This window comes from Alosa sapidissima, chromosome 5 (assembly GCF_018492685.1).
Source record: "Alosa sapidissima isolate fAloSap1 chromosome 5, fAloSap1.pri, whole genome shotgun sequence".
NCBI lineage: Eukaryota > Metazoa > Chordata > Actinopteri > Clupeiformes > Clupeidae > Alosa > Alosa sapidissima.
Window position 1 is genome coordinate 39,592,609 of NC_055961.1, and position 20,016 is coordinate 39,612,624.

The 20,016-nt window shown below is 39.6% G+C and overlaps 1 protein-coding gene and 1 long non-coding RNA gene across 6 annotated transcripts in view; both read left to right on the forward strand.

Moving 5' to 3' along the window:
• Positions 1-20,016, forward strand: part of LOC121709816 (protein unc-79 homolog) — a 311,977-nt gene that overhangs the window by 279,903 nt on the left and 12,058 nt on the right. For all 5 annotated transcript variants that reach the window (XM_042093431.1, XM_042093433.1, XM_042093432.1 and 2 more), the window contains exons 43-48: positions 3,639-3,743; positions 3,929-4,006; positions 4,114-4,203; positions 4,314-4,489; positions 4,814-4,997; positions 5,100-5,303. In XM_042093431.1, coding sequence (XP_041949365.1) covers positions 3,639-3,743; positions 3,929-4,006; positions 4,114-4,203; positions 4,314-4,489; positions 4,814-4,997; positions 5,100-5,303 — 837 coding nt within the window. The remainder of the gene's footprint in view (positions 1-3,638; positions 3,744-3,928; positions 4,007-4,113; positions 4,204-4,313; positions 4,490-4,813; positions 4,998-5,099; positions 5,304-20,016) is intronic.
• Positions 14,714-17,052, forward strand: LOC121709821. The gene is made up of 2 exons (XR_006032042.1): positions 14,714-14,900; positions 16,031-17,052. It is a non-coding gene; the product is annotated as an uncharacterized LOC121709821 (long non-coding RNA).

Below are 20,016 nucleotides of genomic sequence, written 5' to 3' on the forward strand. Positions count from 1 at the left end.
CACGTGTAGATTACTGCCATAGACTTAAAATGTCACATTACTGAGTCATGGAAAGTGCATGTTTACAATTTAAAGATTGATTACTATGATGTTCCTTATCTGTGTTTTTCTTTCCATGATTGAATTCATATGACCAGGTTGGCAAAAAGTGCACAAAAGAAAGCTGCAGCAAAGGAAAGTTTGAGGAAGCACAGGGAAAAGATATACACCAACCCAGAACTTTTAGAGGAATACAGAAGGAAGGAAAGAGAGAGGTGATGGATAAGGATTAAATGGTTTAGGTGGTGTTCGCAGTCAACGAGTAGTTTTAGAAAATCAGTGTGCAATTTACTCGAGTGTCTCAAAATGCCAAAACCTAAGGCCTTAAAGGAACCATATGTAAGATTGTGGCCAAAACTGGTACTGCAATCACTTTCAAATTACTGTAGAGCGGTGTATCCCCTCCCCCCATACTCGAGGTTGCCAACCCGGATGCCGAAACACTACTGACTTTGTGATTAGTAGATAGGTGGAGGGTGGCGCATCAGGCCAAAACACAACATGACATGACAAAACACAACATAAACATTAGTTGAGGACTGCTACTTCACTTTTTAAATGACAATATACTGGCCGGACTACAGTTGTCAGTGATTTGAGTATTTGAAATGAACATTGTCTAGTGGCATATCAGGGTCATTTTATGATTAATTGAAATACATGTCTTACATATGGTTCCTTTAACTATGGATAGTCGAACGGCATGTTGTCCATTATCCCTTACATATCAATAAGTTGGCACATGTGTTTACAGAATAATATCAAATAATTATGTTTTGTTGTTTCAATCATTAGGTATCAAAGACGGAAACAAAATGGACAGTTTAAATCTGCCGCAATGATGAATGCAATAGAGCATTCAAGACAGAAGAGGAAATGGAAGGAGAACTCTTACAAGTACTACACAGTAAAGAAGCGTTTGAAAGCAGTACTCAATCTAACCCCCCCTTGTTTGTTTGTTCTATGAAATTAGTGTGACCTAATGTTTGTTTACGTTAATGGGCACATTTTGGTTATGAATTGATGGAAAATGGGATACCAATGTACTTTAAATTTGTAAAAAGTAAGTGGCTTTAAGCACTGTTTAAAATGTAAAAAAAAAATCTGACTATTAAAGGAATAAGCTATACATTTGGACAAGATTCAGCAGGGTTTTTGTTCTTATTCTCATTTCCGAAATATCAGTCTCATCTCTGAAATATCTGTCTCATTACCGAAATGAATGTTTATTTTTAAAAAAATCAACTGTTAGAAAACAGCATTCATTTCCATTTTCAAAATTAGATTATTCCAAGTATTCTTCCTTCACCTCTGCCACATTTTTCTGTTTAAAGTTGTGAGTTTTTACTTAGATATTGTAAAATACAAGTTGCAAATCACTCATCATATTGCGGTAATGAGACAAATGAGAGAAATTCTAAAAATATGTTATATTTAACAATAACTTTTAAAAATGTTTTATGTTGACCTTGGTATTAATGTTAATGATCCATTTAAAAAAATGCATAAAGAATTATATTTCTATGTTATATTTCATGTAATGATCTATTGCGGTAATGAGAAGTTCTGATGGACTTAGTCTTGAAAATATAAATAAATATATATTAAAAAGCCTAATATTGTGAGAAAAGTAATATTTACAACACCTTTACACTTTAATTCAGATGTCTCAAAAGGAAATTTATTCATACATATCTTTTGAAAAATTCTATGTCAGAAATCTTTCAGTTGACGGTTTCGTGAGAATCACCCATCTGCAATAATCCCCTGACATCTTGAATGTATTGTTTCTTGTCTGTTACTGTTTTTGGTAGGTTGCTGTGTCAGTTTGTGTGTTTTTGCTTGGCATGGAGCCGACTGTAACATTTCACTGCATTTTATGTATGTGACAAATAAAATCTGAATCTGAATCTGAATATGCACGATTTTGAACATATTTTTGGTAGATAGATCTGAACATATGATAAAGCCAGGTACAAAATATTTTTCTTCATTTTGTTTACACACAAGATGAAAATAAAATTACAGAGGGATTTCAGGATATCTGCTTTCATTACCTAGCCTGACCTCTGCCTGTCTATTCATTACTTAGGAAATCAAAATCTACTGTCCATAGCCTTAAAAAATTGATTTTTGCCATATTGTTTTGATTAAAATGTCACAATCAGGCAAGAAATGATTTATTAACAAATCCCTCTGTAAATATGGAGTAGACAAAATATAATGAAATAAACACCTAAAAGTAATGAAATAAACACCTAAATGTGTAAATCGGACTTTGTTGTTGTAGTAGTGTGAAAGAATACATGCTAAGGTAGCAAATTAGCCCAAAATCTTGAAATTGACCAGTGCATGAAAAAAAGATGTTTTCACCTGCCGTGTCTCGCCTTAACGTAGAAACTTCATTCCAACTTTGTAACGTAGGTCTTGAAAAGAACACTTGAGCAGTGTATTTTTCACTTTTGTAAACTTTATACTTTTTGAGATATTAACAAAAAACAAGCTTATTTTTCCCAATAGACTCTGCATTGGCACTATGATATCATAATGGGCTAATTAAATTGATTTGCACCTGTATCAGCTCAACTAGGCCACATCAAAGACCCAGTTAAACTGATTGCACCTAACACTACTTTCTGCTCAACTAGGCCAATTATCTCTGTGCCTCTCCATTCTACAAGGACAAAAGGCACATTCCATCCAGCTTTCTATCCATTCATCCTCTTCAAACCATTCACTCATCCACCCATTAAACTATCTATCAACATCCATTAAACAATCTGCCTATCAACATCCATTCAACTTTCTGTCTATCAACATCCATTACAATAGCTACATTCAACTTTTAAACTATATACTCTGTCTCAGGCTTTAAGCATACAATCTGACTCTCTTAAGACTACAGATCCTGTTCAACTGTTTCCTCTGCCCACAACTGTTTCAAAATAAAAATCCTCACTGCGATTATTCACTATTAAATAATTTAACCATTTAAACTGAAACTATTTAACTGTTCAGCCATTCCAACTGTCAGTCATCATCAACTATGACTCCTAGGACTCCTGCCAACTGTTTCCTCTGCCCCCAACTGTTATCAAATGAAAGTTTGTTTTTGCATTTTACGTTTTTGCATTTATTTTTTGCATTTTCTAGTTTAGATTAATTAATCGCAGAGTAATTAATTAGATTAATTGTTTTAATCACTTGCCAGCCCTAATATCCATAAAGATTAGATTTCTGGGCCTATCCTTAGACTGAAGTTTTTTAGAATTAGTTTTTTTTTTTTGGTGGGTACTCTTTTTTTTCACCACACATGTGTTTTTTTGGCAAACTCCCGCCAAAAATGGTTTCTGTCTGGCCACTCTACCATAACGGTCTGTCTGATGGAGTGCTGCACTGATAGTTGTCCTTCTATGTGCTGTATACAGTCCTTCTGTAGTTGGATACAAATGTAGAAGAACTTTAATTTGTGAAAAATAGGAGCAAAAACATTTTTGTTCAATATATATTTAAAAATATACACCACTCAGATGGTTCACATTTACATATGAAACAATTTATTCTTTAAATATTTCAGCCTTCTTTTTTCTTCATTTTAGGAGAGAGACAAGTCCTATATGTCTCGCATTGTTGTACTAGAGTTGCTTCAAGCATTAAAGTTCAAGTCACCCCTCCCTGACACCAATCTGCTGTTGCTTGTCCAGGTAATGTCTCTGGACACTTACTTACTTACTTAATGTTCAGTTTACTACCAAGAGAGATCTTGCCCAGTGATTCCATACCAAAATGATCAATACTTGGTGTAATAGTCAATTTCATGCACTGGTGCATAAATAAAGTTCACATTAGCTTCATTACTGACTTCCTTATCTCTGTGTTTTTTGATAAGTTTGTTTGCACAGACCTTGGCACCCGCCTTGCAGAGTCCACTATCTTGCAGAAACACATGATTGCCTCCCTCCCTGTGGTGAGTCCACTGTTCATGTATGATTCACTCATTTACAGAGCGGTGTTTCAGTAGCTCACAAATGATGATTTTAACCACCCCGGTCATTGGATCTTTCTTTTTCTTAGTGTACAACTGCTGCTATGGAGTGCATGAGACAGTACATCAATGAAATACTGGACTTCATATCAGACATGCACACATTAACCAAATTGAAAGTAAATTGTCTCCCCTTTCATATTTACAGAAATGTATGATACTCAAGTTCTGTGATGTAGGTGTCAGGTGGTCTTGATCGTGTAGCGTTCTCAATTTGTTCTCAATATAGAGTCATATGAAGGCTTGTTGTCAGCCTCTTCATGAAGATACTTTTGGAGGGAACTTGAAGGTTGGTTTGGCCCAAGTAGCAGCCATGGAAATAAGCAAAGGCAATCATCGTGATAACAAGGCTGTGGTCCGACATTTACCATGGCTATACCATCCACCATCAGCCTTGCAGCAGGGGTGAGAGACATCAATCCTAGCCATCTCAAATATGTGTACATACGTTAACATGCATTTCCGTAAAGATGAAGTCATAGCTGGAAACCATGAATATCTGTATCAACATGTTTTTCTGTTCTAGCATTGTGAAACCAAAGATGATAGACCTAGGAACAGATCAATCTGTAAAATGGCTTGACCATAATTCTTCCATCAGTGTCAAGAACTTGTAATACTTCAGATTGCCCTGTCCAAACAATCATCGATTCCTATGCTTCACTGACAGCAACAATCTGTTGATATAACCTGGAGAGATATTCTATGCATTTCTTCTTTCCTCCACAGGCCAAAGGAGTTCATTGAATGTGTGTCACATATTCGCCAGCTCTCCTGGCTACTCCTGGGATCCCTCACCCACTGTGCTTTGCATCAGGGCTCCACTTCCTGCATGCCAATCCCACTGGATGCTGGATCACAAATCGCCGACCACCTCATTGTTATCTTGATCGGCTTCCCAGAACAGTCCAAAGTATATCAATACATTTATTTAATTCTGTATGAAGAAATATAATCAGCATCTCCGTTATTTACTTAATTTTCCTTTCTTTTATCTGGCTGTGTCTCTCCATAGACCTCAGTGCTGCATATGTGTTCCCTGTTCCATGCCTTCATGTTTGCCCAGTTGTGGACTGTGTACTGTGAGCAAGCTGCTGCCACTCCTACCCTTCAGAACCAGAACCTGACAGAATATTCCTCTAGCGCCATTCTCACGGGTTTGGAGTTCTGGAGCAGAGTCACACCCAGCATTCTGCAGCTCATGGCCCACAACAAAGTGGTAAGGAAGCATCTACACCTTGGCTTCAAAGTCCATAGGTTGAACACAAACACACAAACAGAACTAGAGACAGAGGGAGGGAGACAAAAAGAAAAAAAAATATGTACACTCTTACATCAATCTACCGTATTTTCCGGACTAGAAGTCGCACTTTTTTTCTTAGTTTGGCTGGTCCTGCGACTTATAGTCAGGTGCGACTTATATATGAAAAAAATTATATAATTGAACATGTTTTTAAATGTTAATTTATATTAACTGACATGAACCCTACATGAAACATTACTGTCTACAGCCTTGAGAGAGCGCTCTCAAATGCACAAGTCCTGTGCACTTTCAGTCAGAGATTAGTGCTTGTGCTATGCCTGAAACACACGTGCATACTTAAATCCTAGCCGGGCCTCAGATTCGGACAAATAAAAGCCAGCATATTTTTGTTTCAAATTAACTCATAAAAGAGCTCTTCTTAATCATTTATATTGTTGGTTGGTTTAATATTGTTGCCAATGAAAAGTCATCGTCCTACACCATGAGTCTCCAACACGTTGCTCTCAAGCTACCAGTCGCACGCAGCCCCTGTCTGAGCTAGAGGCTGAAGCAATAACCTACATTTAAACACAATTGTTGCTGCCAGGCATCAGCCTACAAATTTTATAAAAAAGTAAATCATGCATCTTCTCGACCTCTTAGACCTCTTTGGCTATATGGAATAAGATTTCCCTTGCAGCACAGCACACGCTCCATGAATGAATGCAAGCGGATACCTTATCTCGCAATAAGCGGATGGAAATTCTGACACACTTTCATACATAAAACTTAATAGTGAACCATTGCCATTGATAGCCTACCGGTATGCCGCTCCAAACGAAAAGTATAGGCCTATGTCTCACAGTAAAACACAAGAAATAAAGGCCTATAGCTGACTCGAATAAGCCATGGTCCAAATAAAGGTGCTGTGCTTTGCCCAGCCATAATTTGAGGATTTAGGCTACGATAGTCTTTACATTACATTTGGCTGACGCATTTTTAGCCAAAACGACTTACAACATGGTAAATAGTTTAAGTTTTAAAGCAATTCTCAACAATTTTAGGACAATTTAAAAAACGGTAGAGTACAGTAAGAATAAGTGCATCAGTGAGTGCTGTTTTTAACAGTTACGTGTCAGTTTAAGATGGCTGGTGAGTGCTAGGATTAGCAAGACTTGTTGTAAGTGGTGCTATGAGAGGAGATGTTCTCTAAAGAGCTGGGTCTTCAGGAGTTTTTTGAAAATGGAGAGGGATGTCTCTGCCCTTGTAGGAACTGGCAGTGTGTTCCACCAACGAGGAACAACAGATGAGAAAAGTTTGGATTGGCCTGAGCGTACCGGTGGTAGAGCTAGCCGTCGTTCGTCTGAGGAGCGCAGCGGTCTGGAGGTAGTGTAAGTCTGTATGAGGGCATTCAAGTAGGTGGGAGCAGAACCGGAGACTACTTTCTAGGCAAGGGTTAGAGCCTTGAATTTGATGCGGGCCGCCATAGGTAGCCAGTGAAGCTGGATGAGCAGCGGGGTAACATGTGCCCTTTTGGGTTGGTTGTAGACCAGGCGCGCCGCCGCGTTCTGGATCATCTGAAGGGGTTTCACTGCGCAGGCTGGGAGACCTGTCAGGAGGGCGTTGCAGTAGTCGAGTCGTGAGATGACTATTGCCTGAACCAGAAGTTGGGTAGCATCTTAAGTCAAGTAAGTCCTGATTTTCCGTATGTTGTAGAGTGCGAAACGGCATGACCAGGCGACTGAGGCAACATGATCTGAGAAGTTTAGTTGGTTGTCGAGAACAACACCTAGATTTCTTGCAGTCCTGGTAGGTGAAACAGACAGGGAGTCAAATTTGATGTTGATGTCGTGGTGTATGGTAGGTTTAGCTGGGAGGACCAGCAGTTCAGTCTTTAAGAGGTTTAGCTGGAGGTGGTGTGCCTTCATCCATGTAGCTATGTCTGAGAGGCAATCGAGATCCGTGCTGAAACCAAGGGGTCATCAGGTAGAAAGGACAGATAGAGCTGTGTGTCGTATGCATAGCAGTGGTATGAGAAGCCATGTGAACGGATAATCTGTCCCAAGGAGGTGGTGTAGATAGCAAAGAGAAGGGGGCCCAGCACTGAGCCCTGCTCGTTCAATGCCTTTGGATAGGAAAGGCAGGAGTGAGACAGGGCGGTAGTTCTCGACTTGAGCAGGGTTGAGAGAAGCTTTCTTAAGTAACGGAGGTTAGCGAGGCATTGATCACATGTGTGATAGCTGGAGCGATGGTCGGGCTGATGGACTGAAGTAGGCTCGTAGGTATAGGGTCCAGCGAGCATGTGGTAGGACGGCTGTATGTCAGGAGTCTAAAAACTTCACTCTCGGAGAGAGGCGTGAATGCTGAAAAAGATGTTCTAGCAGTCCCTAGAGGTTGTAGGAGTGCGGTATCTGAGTCAGATGCGTTGAGTGGGCGTGTAGAGAATTGACTGCTGATTGCCGCCACTTTGTTTGTAAAAAATGAGGCGAGGGTATCTGCAGTAAGGCTGGATGGAGGAGGAGGCAGCTTAGGGTTGAGTAGCGATTTGAAGGTTGAGAACAGTTTTCGAGTGTCTGTAGCGCTGTTGATTTTGTCATTGTAGAAAGTCGTCTTAGCAGCAGTGATGCTGGCTGAGAAGGAGGTCAGGAGTGTCTGGTAGTTTTTGAGGTCATCAGTTAGTTTGGATTTGTGTCATTTCCTCTCCGCGGCTCTGAGTTTGGTGCGCTGCGATCAGAGGGTATCATTTAGCCATGGATGAGTGTTTGGATCGAGCTGGCCTTGTGGTAAGAGGGCACAGCTCGTCTAGACACGAGCTCAGTGTGGAGCAGAGCGAGTCTGTGGCCTCATTAACCTCCAGAAAGGAGAAGGTGTTGAGTGGAGGTAGACCTGAGGCAACCACAGAGGAAAAGTCCGTTGGAGACAGGTTCCGGACGTTGCGGCGGAACGTGACCATCGGCTGAGGAGCCGGAGGCTGTTCTGTCAGGCTGACGTTGAACTGGATGAAGAAGTGGTCAGAAAGATGGAGAGGCGTCACCATGAGGGTGTCTGTGCTGCAGTTCCGAGTGAAGATCAAGTCAAGCTCTTTGCCAGCTTTGTGAGTCGGTGGGCTTTGAACCAGTTTGAGGTCGAAGGAGTGGATCAGGGCCAAGAAGTCTGCTGAGCCAGGGGCATCTAAGTGGATGTTCATATAGTGTGGGATAGTGTGGGATAGTCTGTCCCCTAAACATTCCTCACCCGTTATCTAGACATGCATGAAAACATTTTTAAAAACAAAACTCACTGCCATGTTATATTTGATCGCTGTTTTGCTACTAATTATCTTTCACGTGAATACGCACAGAAAGTGAAAGTAGGCCTTATATGCGCTCCGTGTCTGTAGCTGTCTGTTCACGTCCGCAATTGATTATAACGTTCCTCAAATGGAGAACACATCCATGTTCTCTCGCTTTCATGCTTCTGTGTTTGCAAAATAGGCTACCTGACGGTTCCTGATCGCTAAACGTTTGTTTTCCTTTCCTGTCGATAGCAGTTGATGTAGAAGCACCTATAGGCTATAATTTGACTTTAGCGGTGACAAATCCTGCTGAGAGAGAGAGAGAGAGAGAGAGCAAAGAGAGAGAGGCACCCCCAAAGTGGTCCTGCGCGCGCGTGTGTGTGTCTCTGCATGGGGTTCAATTGAAGTCAGAGTTGCATGGTCCGTCCAGTCAATAGTCCCGCATTCAGACCGCTCCATTATTAGATTAACGTCAGACAGCGCTGTAAAATGTGTGCGAATTTCTCGCATTATGATGGCTAGAGTTGCGGGACTTTTATTAGTATGCGCAATACCCGCAATCCCGCGCTGAAATTTAGGCCCTGGTTTTAAATGCGCATCTTTTTTTCTCTCGCTCTCTCGGCGAGCATTTGTTCTGCTGCCAGCTTGTTCGAATATATCGTCCAAAATGCTTGATTGCATTGCATTCTCCACATTTTTAGCTAAATTTTCATGTACCACATCAGCATTTTTGTTCAGTAAATTTTTTGTGAATTGCTTTACAATAGCGTTGGGCCTATAGGCCTATCGCCTGGCTTGCTTCAGTCTCGTCTAAAACTGCATCTTTTTCTCTCGTGAGCATTTAATCTGATCCCAGCTTGTGACTCCACATCGCCCAAAATGCTTGATTGCATTGTATCCACATTTTAGATACATTTTGGTGTACCACATGGCATTTTCTTTCAGTGAATCTTTTGCTTTGCAATTACCTTCCTGCCCTCCTCTTGGCTGCCTTCACTCCTTCGTCTTTTAGGAGTGTTTAATCTTTTTGGCCTCAATAATCCAGTTACATAGTCTCTGTTTTTGGTTTTGGATTTTGTGAAATACATTTCTAAATGCGACTTATAGTCCGGTGCGACTTATATATGTTTTTTTCCTGTTCATGACGCATTTTTTGACTGATGCGACTTATAATCAGGAGCGACTTATAGTCCGGAAAATACGGTAATCAAAATGTAAAGAATCCTGTGCCATGAAAAACTCATATTTTCTTACCTAAAAGTCATACAAGGAAGTTTTCTATGAAAATGTACAGTGGGGGAAATAAGTATTCAACATTTTTTTTCAGTAAGTGTACTTCGACTGAGGCTATTCGGACCAAATTTTTACCTTTGGTAATCCACACATGTGAAAAATCCAAACATTAATGTCCATAAGTAGAGTTATGGAGAAAAAAAGTAGAATGGCACAAGGAAAAAGTATTGAACACGATAAGAAAAAGCACAAAGGCAAGAAATGGCAAGGAACGATCTGGAATATATAAGTAGTTAGAGAGTAATTATCCCTCCTATCTGTGCAATTAATATAAACTGGGTTAGTACATACTGGTGGGCTATAAAAAGGTTTTTTCCTCTATGTTGATTTTAGCATGGCGGCCCGCCACAGCAAAATTAATGCCGCCATGGTATCAGAATCAGGGCAGACGCACAGTTGCGGTTGTCTTTTAAATAATCCTGCCGACGTATCCTCCCCGCTGGTTGCCGCTCGCATTGCAATTTAACAATAACTAAAACTAGTCAGAGCTTATTATGGCCCGTCCAGTTTCACTTCACATATTACATATTGTATTGATGTAGCCTATTTAAAACATTAACTTTCTTCCCAGTATTTCCTCTTCATTTTGTAGCGGTGGCCATGCTTCAGAATTAGGGCAGACACTGTCTAGTTTTATTCCATAAATATATTGTTTTTATAGATGTTAGTGGCATGCGCTATCAAGAGCTTCCATGTGCTACGTATGTTTGTCAACATTGCAAAAACTGAGGGAAGTTTCGCACAACTTGCTTTAAAGGTGTAGCACAGGCTAAGGAAAACCCATTAATTTCTGGAGCTGATCATATTCAAAGTATTTCCTATATCGTAGCCTATTAGCTTGCAACAACAGCAAAAATGAAACCTGGAGAGTCAGTGGATGTCTCTCTGCGGAGACTCAGCTGTGACATTAGATGCACACTCAACCGCGATTTGATGCAGGAAAAAAGCAACGACTGGTAGTAAGGTAAATGGGATTAAAGCAATTTTGCAAATGTGGGGACGGCAGAAAACTTCAGGGCTGCCAACTCTCACGCACTGGCCGTGAGACACACACATTTGATTTCACATGATTTGATTTGGTTTCACGCGCCACACCCCCGATTTCTCACGCTGAAGTGTCAACACGGTCGGTCAAATGGCTGAAAGATGAGTTTATCTATAGTTCTACCTGTTGAGCCACTCGTAATCGACTAGTTATGCTTTCAGAGACAGTGAGGGGCTTCAAGAGCACCCCCTGTCTGTGGAATTTTCTAGAATTTATCTTGTTTGCGATGCTAGGCCTACTTCACAAGCCATCCCAGGCGCATTTCCCCCCGCATTTTCCCGGCTTCAGGTATGCTTTGAGTATTTATTATTGAGTATTTTTCACGCTGAAGTGTCAACCTGGTAGGTCAAATACCTGGCAGATGAGGTTCAACTAAACTAAACCTATACAGATATCACACGTGTGAACATGTGAACGAGCGGAATCTAAGCTTTCCAATGATATTAGCGCCAGGTTGCTGTGACAAATGGTTTGCGAGAAAATTAACATTGAACTTACAGTACAGGCAATTTAATCATGTTTGCATTTTGCACACACTGCACACCCATTACTCTTGGTTAAATATCTCACTAACCCTTCACACAACACAAGGCAAACCCAATATCACAAATAAACAGCAAACCGTGCGGGTCGCATGCGGCCCTCCCCCTCACTCAGTGCGGCCCGCATTTTGAAATGTCAATAAAATGTTCGTTTCACGTGTTTTTACCACATCTGAACAGGATCCTTATTGTAATGACACGGTCCACCGATAGGGGCGCTTCCTATATAAAAAATCAGTGGAGTCAAGCTTTTTTCACACAGCCAGCGAGCAAGGAAGAGATACAGAGAGCGGTTTATAAAGAAAACTCAGAATCGTAGACAAGGTGGGAAATGTTCAGACAAAGTTGGAAACAGCTGATCTTAACACAGAATTTAAAGTCAACTTATGTGTTTAGTAGGCTATGCTTAGAAACGAAATCAGCTGTGAACTTAAGTCAACACTAAAGATAGTTAAAAGTAGGCTACATCGGAGCTAGAGCTGCTGTCGTAGCCGACCTCAAAGTAAAGCAGGGTTCCCACGGGTCATGGAATTTCAAGAATATCATCAGCATTTTAATAAAGTATATTCCAGACATGAAAGGTCAGGGAATTATATCTTTGGGGGGCAAAGTCATGGAATATCAGGGAATTTTGGTGTAGGAGTTTAAAATTGACTTGCCAAAATACATTATTTACACGCAGCATTGGTATTTATTGAGTTATTAGCTTTCCCCCATTACTACTTGCATGAGTTACCCCTACCTGTTTTTTTCAATGTCCATTTTTTTATTTCCCGATTGGTCATGGAAATTCAGGATTTTTGTCAGGGAAGTAATGGAATTTTACATTTGACTTAGAGTGGGAACCCTGGTTAAGATACACTAACAATAGAGCCTTTTTTACAAGAGTCTATTACCCATTGCAGTGGGAAAAAGGTTTATTGTAAATGTGTTATATCTTTTAGTTTATTTCACGTTCCTTGGTGAATAGAAGCAATATTAAAAATGCATTTGAGTATAGAAAATATTCAATTAATGCATGTTGGTTTAATAAACTGTGCAGACATAGGCTCCTGTATATCCTGATTCCTGTTATACCAGTAGTGAGCGGTCACATCTGTCCCTCTGACAGTGACAAGAACATTTTGTGGCCCTCTCATCATCAAAGTTGCCCATCCCTGATATAAAGCATGCCTCTGTGCAATAAGTGGTTCCTAATCCGGTTTTGAAATTACAACACATTTCTACATAGGCTAGTCTCATTGGGACGAAATTATAATGTATTCTAATGTAAATTATTTGTCAGTACATACATTTTTGCAAATTGCTCAGCCATAGATTAGCCAATCCCACTATCATGGTTCTTATATTGCCAGGTTCCAGCCAATCCTACTTACACAGATAAATGAATATATTTCTATTGGCATGCTTCCTAGTAACAAATAATGAGACACAAATATTTTTCTCTTGATATAAAGCCTGACATAAGCCACATGCAAACATTCACATCATATTTCCCAGATATGGGTACGTCCTGAAAAAGGGAGAGCATGTAGGCTATAGGCTAGATGGCCATTACAATGACCAATATCTTATCTTAAATGAACTGAGCTGAATAACACAGGTAACCTCTTCTGCATAATTTCATGGAGTGCTGAAATGTACACACATTTTTGACCATTTCGGAACTGTGAAATGTAGCATATATGTTTTGTGGTTGTGAACTTATTGCAATATCACCATAACTATTCCACCTGTGTGTGCATGGTTATAATTCTGAAGTGCAAAATAGTTTAGGCTACAGCACAAATATTTCCATAAAAATAAGCAAGTCTGACCTCTGAATTTATTTAGAAATAAATGCATTTAAAAGTTAAAATATACAAACATTTCTTAAATTCTTACAAAACACCCTTAGGACGACACAGCATCAGATGAACGCAGGTTCAGGCCGAGGTCCTAGTAGTAGGCCACTGATGTATTTTTTTTTTTTTTTTTTTGCTGTACAGTAATAATGCTGCTGAATAAGCCAAACAAAGATTTCCTATGTAGCCTACGCAGCAAACTTTTGGTTGGCCCCACAAAATCTCACTCCAAGGTTTTTTGAAAAGTTGGCAGCCCTGAAACTTGCAACAACATGTTGGCACAAAACTTAATTTCTGTCAGAAACCTAGGTTAAGCGTTTTCTCCCTTGTCAACGCGAACTATGTTCAAGCAGTGGCATGTGGTTTAATTCATGGGTTAACGTGACATGAGTCAGACAGAAGATGGGCCTGTCTCTCTCAAGTCATGTAAAATGGGTTGATTAGCAACTAGAACAGGGTTTCCCGCAGCACTTTGCAGTTAAGGCGACCGCCTTAGCAACACACGCCTGCCGCCTTAACTAGCCTACGTCGTCGTCAAAAAAATAAATAAATAAATAAATAAAAAATAATATATATATATATATATATATATAGGTAGGCCTATATGAGCCTACTCTATAGTTAGGCCTACTCTAAGCCTACTGTTTTCTCCCTTTCTGACCAACACCAGTCTCCCTTCTCTGCAGAACGCATACAAAATAATAGCCTAATAAAAAAACGCCATGAATTGGAAGTTGTTACAATCTTTAAATGCCGTAAATACTCAAATTATGGCCGGGTTCTATTATTTAGGCTACTGCACAAAGCACAGGGCTTTATTTGGGGCAGGCTTAGTCGAGGCAGGTCTTTATTTCTACGTTTTATTGTGAGGCATGCGTTTCGTTTGGAGCGGCATACCAGCGGTAGGTTATTAAAAGCATAGGCCTAGGATTTTCGGTTTGGTTTGGGAGTTAATTTACTTTTGGACTGTGATTATATTGCTAAATGTTGGGACTGATAGGCACAGAAATCCGGGGCTGCATTTGATGATTCACTATTACGTTTCATGTATTTGAAAGAGTGTCGGAATTTCCACCCGATGTGTTTATTGCGAGAGAGGCAGTCGCTTTAAAGGGAAACTTGGCAGGATTTCCCCCTCTGCTGGAGAAATTGCGCATTATGCTATTTCAAACTGTGGGAAAAGGTAACGATAAAGCACATGGATTTGTTTACAAGCTTTCCTGGATGGTAGTCTCAATGTTGCAAGGTTGGTTGTCCGCCTGGGGACGCTAGGCGCAGCGGGGAAAGTCACCATTTTCACCAGAACAGGTCATTTAACCATCCAAATGATTTCTAAACGGGTTTATTACGTTGAAATAGTTGCCAAGTTCCCCTTTAACCCTTTCCTCAAAAACGTCACATCATAGGCTTTCTGGCGATATGATTGGTTAAGGGATTTGTGGCGCGAATTTCTTTTACTACGTGAAGGAAAAATCAAGAGTTGACGTCTCCCTCCACTAGAGGAAAAACAGCAGGAAGTATTATGCATCGTTGATCTTGACGTCGTCTAAAGGAGAAACTACTGGATCATCTGAGGTAAAAACAAGTCTTTTTATGTTAGTATTACTTGTTATCCATGTTATTACTTCAAAATCGTTTTTAAAAGTTATTTTTGCTGGTAATTACACCTTGTATGCATGGCCGTAACATAATGCGTGTGTGTGTTCACTTCAGCTGATGACAGCTGGTATTTTAGCACACCGTAATCTTTAGTAAACTCATCATTTTCAGTCATTTTTGGGGGGCTACTATATGTCAACCAAGATTACAGACCTACTAAGACTGAAACTTTAACGATTTGTTCTATTTTGAACGATGTTGCTTGCTTGTCATCTGATAGAAAACTAGCTAAGTTACAGTAGGTAACGTTAGCATCAGGAGAGGCTGCAACATGTCCTTGACGCGTAGTCGCGATAAAGTTCACTCCCGTGCTTCATGACTGCCAACTTTATGTCAAGTAGACCTAATCGGTATTTTATTGTCAAATAAACCTTTCATTCCTTCGTAATATGTATAGCACAATTTACAGTTGTTTGTAGCCAAGTTGCTTAGCTTACTTAGATAGAAACATCTGACATGAATGACAACGTTAATGTTACGTTACCGACGTGAAGACTGTTGATCACCGATGGTGTAACGTAAGGATTTTATTCATTGACTGCTGTTTTCATGAATACATGACTGAAGATTTGTTATAAATGTGTCTTAGTATTGTTTAGCTTTTAGGCTGTAAGGTTGGCTGCTACGATTATGAGGTTTTTGGGTGGCTAACTATGATGGGAGCTCATACACCCAAGCCTACTCGTCAACACATTATTTTCTAAGGGGGTGTTTTGTCTTTACGCAACTGCAGTAGCCTATGCACGGTGTGTATGTGTATGCATACGCTGTTTAGATGTTTTCTGTCATATCTCCTGACTCATGTTAATAAATACATTTTTGCTTGTAAGCTGGTATGCTATGTATGGTTTAGCCAAGGCAATAACACTTACTGTAGTGAGCTCTGAGACTAATGTTACCTCTCCAAGCAATATTGGAGTCCTCCAGTGACAATAATACTTTTAGTGAAAAGAGTCATGGTTGGTGGTGATTAAGATTATGTGGAAGTAATGTAAAATAAAACTAAACAACCTCTTCACTATCAGACCTGTGATTTGTTATTTTAGATGGAGGGAGAGAAGTACGTGCAACTGGGGTGAAAGCAGCCGACTGCTGATGGCAAATATGACCCCAAGGACCAAGATGGCATGGGACATGGATGGGTTGCTTCTGGATGAAGAAGACAGTGATGTGCTACAGGAGGAGATAATCTTCCATCATCCTCAGCTGGGTAAGCATGTTTGTGTGTGTGTGTGCGTCCATCTGGGCGCAAGCACATTTCTGGTTGTGAACTCCAATAGCATTTACACCCCATCGTCTGCTAGGCTTAGATGGTCACACACACGCATGCACACACACACACACACACACACACACACACACACACAACCATGCCACAGCTGTGACAATGCACACACCACGGATCTGGTGTGAATGTGGCGTTAGTGTATCACCTTATGTGTGGGGCAAATGATATGGATAATTATATATTGTATCGAATTATATGCTGTATGGTTGTTAAATGTATTGAATTTCTTCTAACGTTTAAATTGTTTATATATATACATATGTGTGTGAATGTTAGTATGAATTGATGTTTTGTTCACCATGTAAGATTTGTTGATATTTGTTATACTGTTGTCTTGTCATTCTTGTAGTTCTAATAGTTACTGCATGTTTGTAAACATATGTTTATGTTATTTACCTGAAGTTGTTGTTCCTGGTTATTTAATCACATTGTTTAAGACTTTTCTAAATAAAATGATTTATTTCCCCTTTCGTAAACCTAACACATGTGCCAGTGTCTCTATATTCTTGTTTTCATAGTAGAATGAAGCACACAGAGAAGCAGTTACAATCAGCTAGTCTGCCTTTATCTGTCCTCCCCACAATTGATTTAGCCTCTTCAGAGTACAGTAAGACATCCCATATTGAGCTTGTTTTGATGGTAAAACAGCTTATTTTTTTACATGACCATTATATCTGTATTTTTAGGTCAGATGCCAAACCGGGAAATGAAAACATTCTACTCTTTAAAAATTCTACTTGTTACTGTTATGAGTAAATTAATCATAACTTCTGAACCAAAGGTGATGAATTGATTCTGTTTTCTTTCACTGAGGAGAGCACAACACTGGCTATCCTTTGCACACTATATCTACAACAGACATTAGGTGAAAAGAAAGATTCATCTTGACAAACTGATATTTTCACGTTTTTTGATGTTGAATTTTGAAGGTTTTGTTTAAAAACAATGTGTGTTACCCTCAAACTTATTAACTATGATATGTACCATTTTAAAGGGCTAGTTCTCCTGATTACAATGGTGGGTATATCTTATCTCTGTGATGTAGCATGGCCACACAATAAGCCTTTTTGTCTCACAAGGGCATCAAGTATGAAAAAACGGAATGTTTCGTGCCGTCTGCAAAGGTCTAATAAATTTATCATAACTTTTGAACAAAAGGTGACACATTGATTCTGTTTTTATCGCTGAGTAGAGGACAAAATTGTGAATCTCCCATACACTCTATGTTTTTCTCTATCTACAATAGAAATTGGGAGAAAAATTAGATTAATCTTGACAAACTGATATTTTTGTGTTTTTTGGGGTTGAATTTTAAAGATATTTTTTAAAAATGATGTATGTTCTCCTCAAACTTATTAATTATATTTTATACCATTTGAAAGGGCTATTTCTCCTGATTAGAGTGGTGGGTATATTGTATCTTTGTCATGTAGCATAATCATACAATAAGCCTTTTTGTGCCATAAGGCCATCGAGTATGAAAAAATGGAAGGGTTAATTCAGTCATTGAATGTGCGCTGTGCTGTAATGGAAACCTTATCGCGTATAAGTAGGCCTAGCCCATGCCTACGGTAGCCTAAATTGAGTTATTTTTTTAATTATGCATGATTTAGCCTACTTTTTATTATTAAATTTGTAGGCAGGAATAGTGAACCATCAAATAACAATTGTGTTTAAATGTAGTAACCTAAAACGTCCCACATACTCGACGCACCCGACCAGTAGCGCGACAATGTGACGTCACAGAAGCGCCGTAACCATTTATACTCGCGCGTGGTGGTCGCAACACTAGTTGCAATATTCTCCTGAACAGAGGTGTCGCTGTTGTGAAAAGACTAACATTAACTACTTACACAGCAGAAGAAGCTGCAGTAAGAAACACCAGTAGCTAGCCTCTGTGATGGTACTTCAGACTTTGGTTGCTACTATTCACAACTACCATCATCATTATCATGTAGTTTCCAAGGTGTGTGCACAGGTAGATAGATAGATAGATAGATAGATAGATAGATAGATGGATATATAGATAGGTACTTTAGTCATCCCGAGGGAAATTTTAATAATTTAAACAGTTTAGTTAGCTAGCTAGCTAGCTAGCAGCTGGATGAGTTTGTGTAATTTCCTGAAGTGGAAAGAGATTTTGTTCAGGCCTTAATAGATATCCTTTGTTTGAGAATAAATCGTTTCTATTCTTTCCTCTTAATTCCATGTGTTGCAACTCTCACTGGTAACTTTGTTAACTTATCCAGCAAACTATTAAAAATTCACGACTGTAACAAAACACTGCAACTCGCTTGCCCTCGAACTAGTCCATCTTCCTGTTTCCGCCTTGTCGCGCTCGTCTGAAAAAAAATGAGTGGTGCGCTACCTCGCGCTACACGGCCAAAACCCTGGCGCGCCAGAGAGATCTACGTCATTTTGACGTCACATTGTCGCGCTACCGGTCGGGTGCGTCAGGTATGTAGAAGCCTTAAGGCTTCAGCCTCTGGCAAGCTCAGAAGGGGACAGCAAGCGACTATAGCTTGAGAGCGATGTGTTGAGACCCATTGACAACGACTTTTCATTGGCAACAGTAGCCTATTAAACCAACCGAACCAACAATATAAATATTCAGAAGAGTTCTTTAATTTCATTGAGTTAAATCGAAACAATTTATTTTAGTGCTCGTGTACTGATAGGCTACTGGCAATTATTATTCCGGCCATAATTTGAGGATTTACGGGTAGGATAGGCCTATGCCTCCGAATCGTGTGATGCGTCAGCCTCTGGTGGTTGAATGTCATTGTGCTATCTATCATCGTTCGCCAAAAATTTGAATCAAAATTGTAAATCTTACACAAAAGTATAAAATAATCTAAACTTCATTCACTCTGCGTAGCCTATATAGATCAAGACAGACTTGCGGAACAGGCTGCAGGGCAACAGTCTGACAGCCTGCATGAAAATAAGCATAAATGGTCCGCACTTGTAAAAGAGTGCAATTACCAAAGGGCCCTTGTTGTTTTGCACTTTCTTTTGCACTTCAGTGTTAAAGTTTATAGTGTTTGTTAAAATTGCACACATTAATTCACTGTTCTTGTTTCAGTTGTTTAGCACTTTTTAACACAAATATTTGTAAATACTTCTAAATACTTCTGCCTTGTAAAAGCAGGTGTTAATCCAAATTGCAGTTTAATGCGTCAATAAGAGAACCTTTCAATGACAACAGAATTGCTATTTAGAGCACCAGTTTTGTAAGAATTTGTACTATCAAAAGCAACCTTAACTTTCGTTGGCCTTTCGAATGTCTTACTTTCACGTCATTCACTTAAACTTTCCTACTTGCTAGATTTTACCAATTTTCCATAGCCTACGTGCACAAGTAGTTTGAGTAAAACTACTGATCTTCATTATCTCCCTGCTTGTTGACATCTTATCATGTATGGTTTTATTTCATGATCGCTAAATGTTTGATTCTTTTTTTTTCATGTTGTCATCAGTTAACTTCATTTAACTGCACTTGTATGTAGGCTCTGCCGTTCAGTTGTGGACGTTCATAAATTGCGTTTATGGGCGGAGAAAGGCAGAGAAAGGCGCAGTTTACACTAGTTTGATAAATATGACGGAAACTTGGGTCTGACAGCGTTCGCAATCTGCGGTTTGTCCATGACGCTGATAACGCTACATTTGCAAATGTACGTACATCTGGTCCTCAGCCTAACAATTTTTTCAAAACTGTTTTGCACCTTATAGCGGCAGATGTCC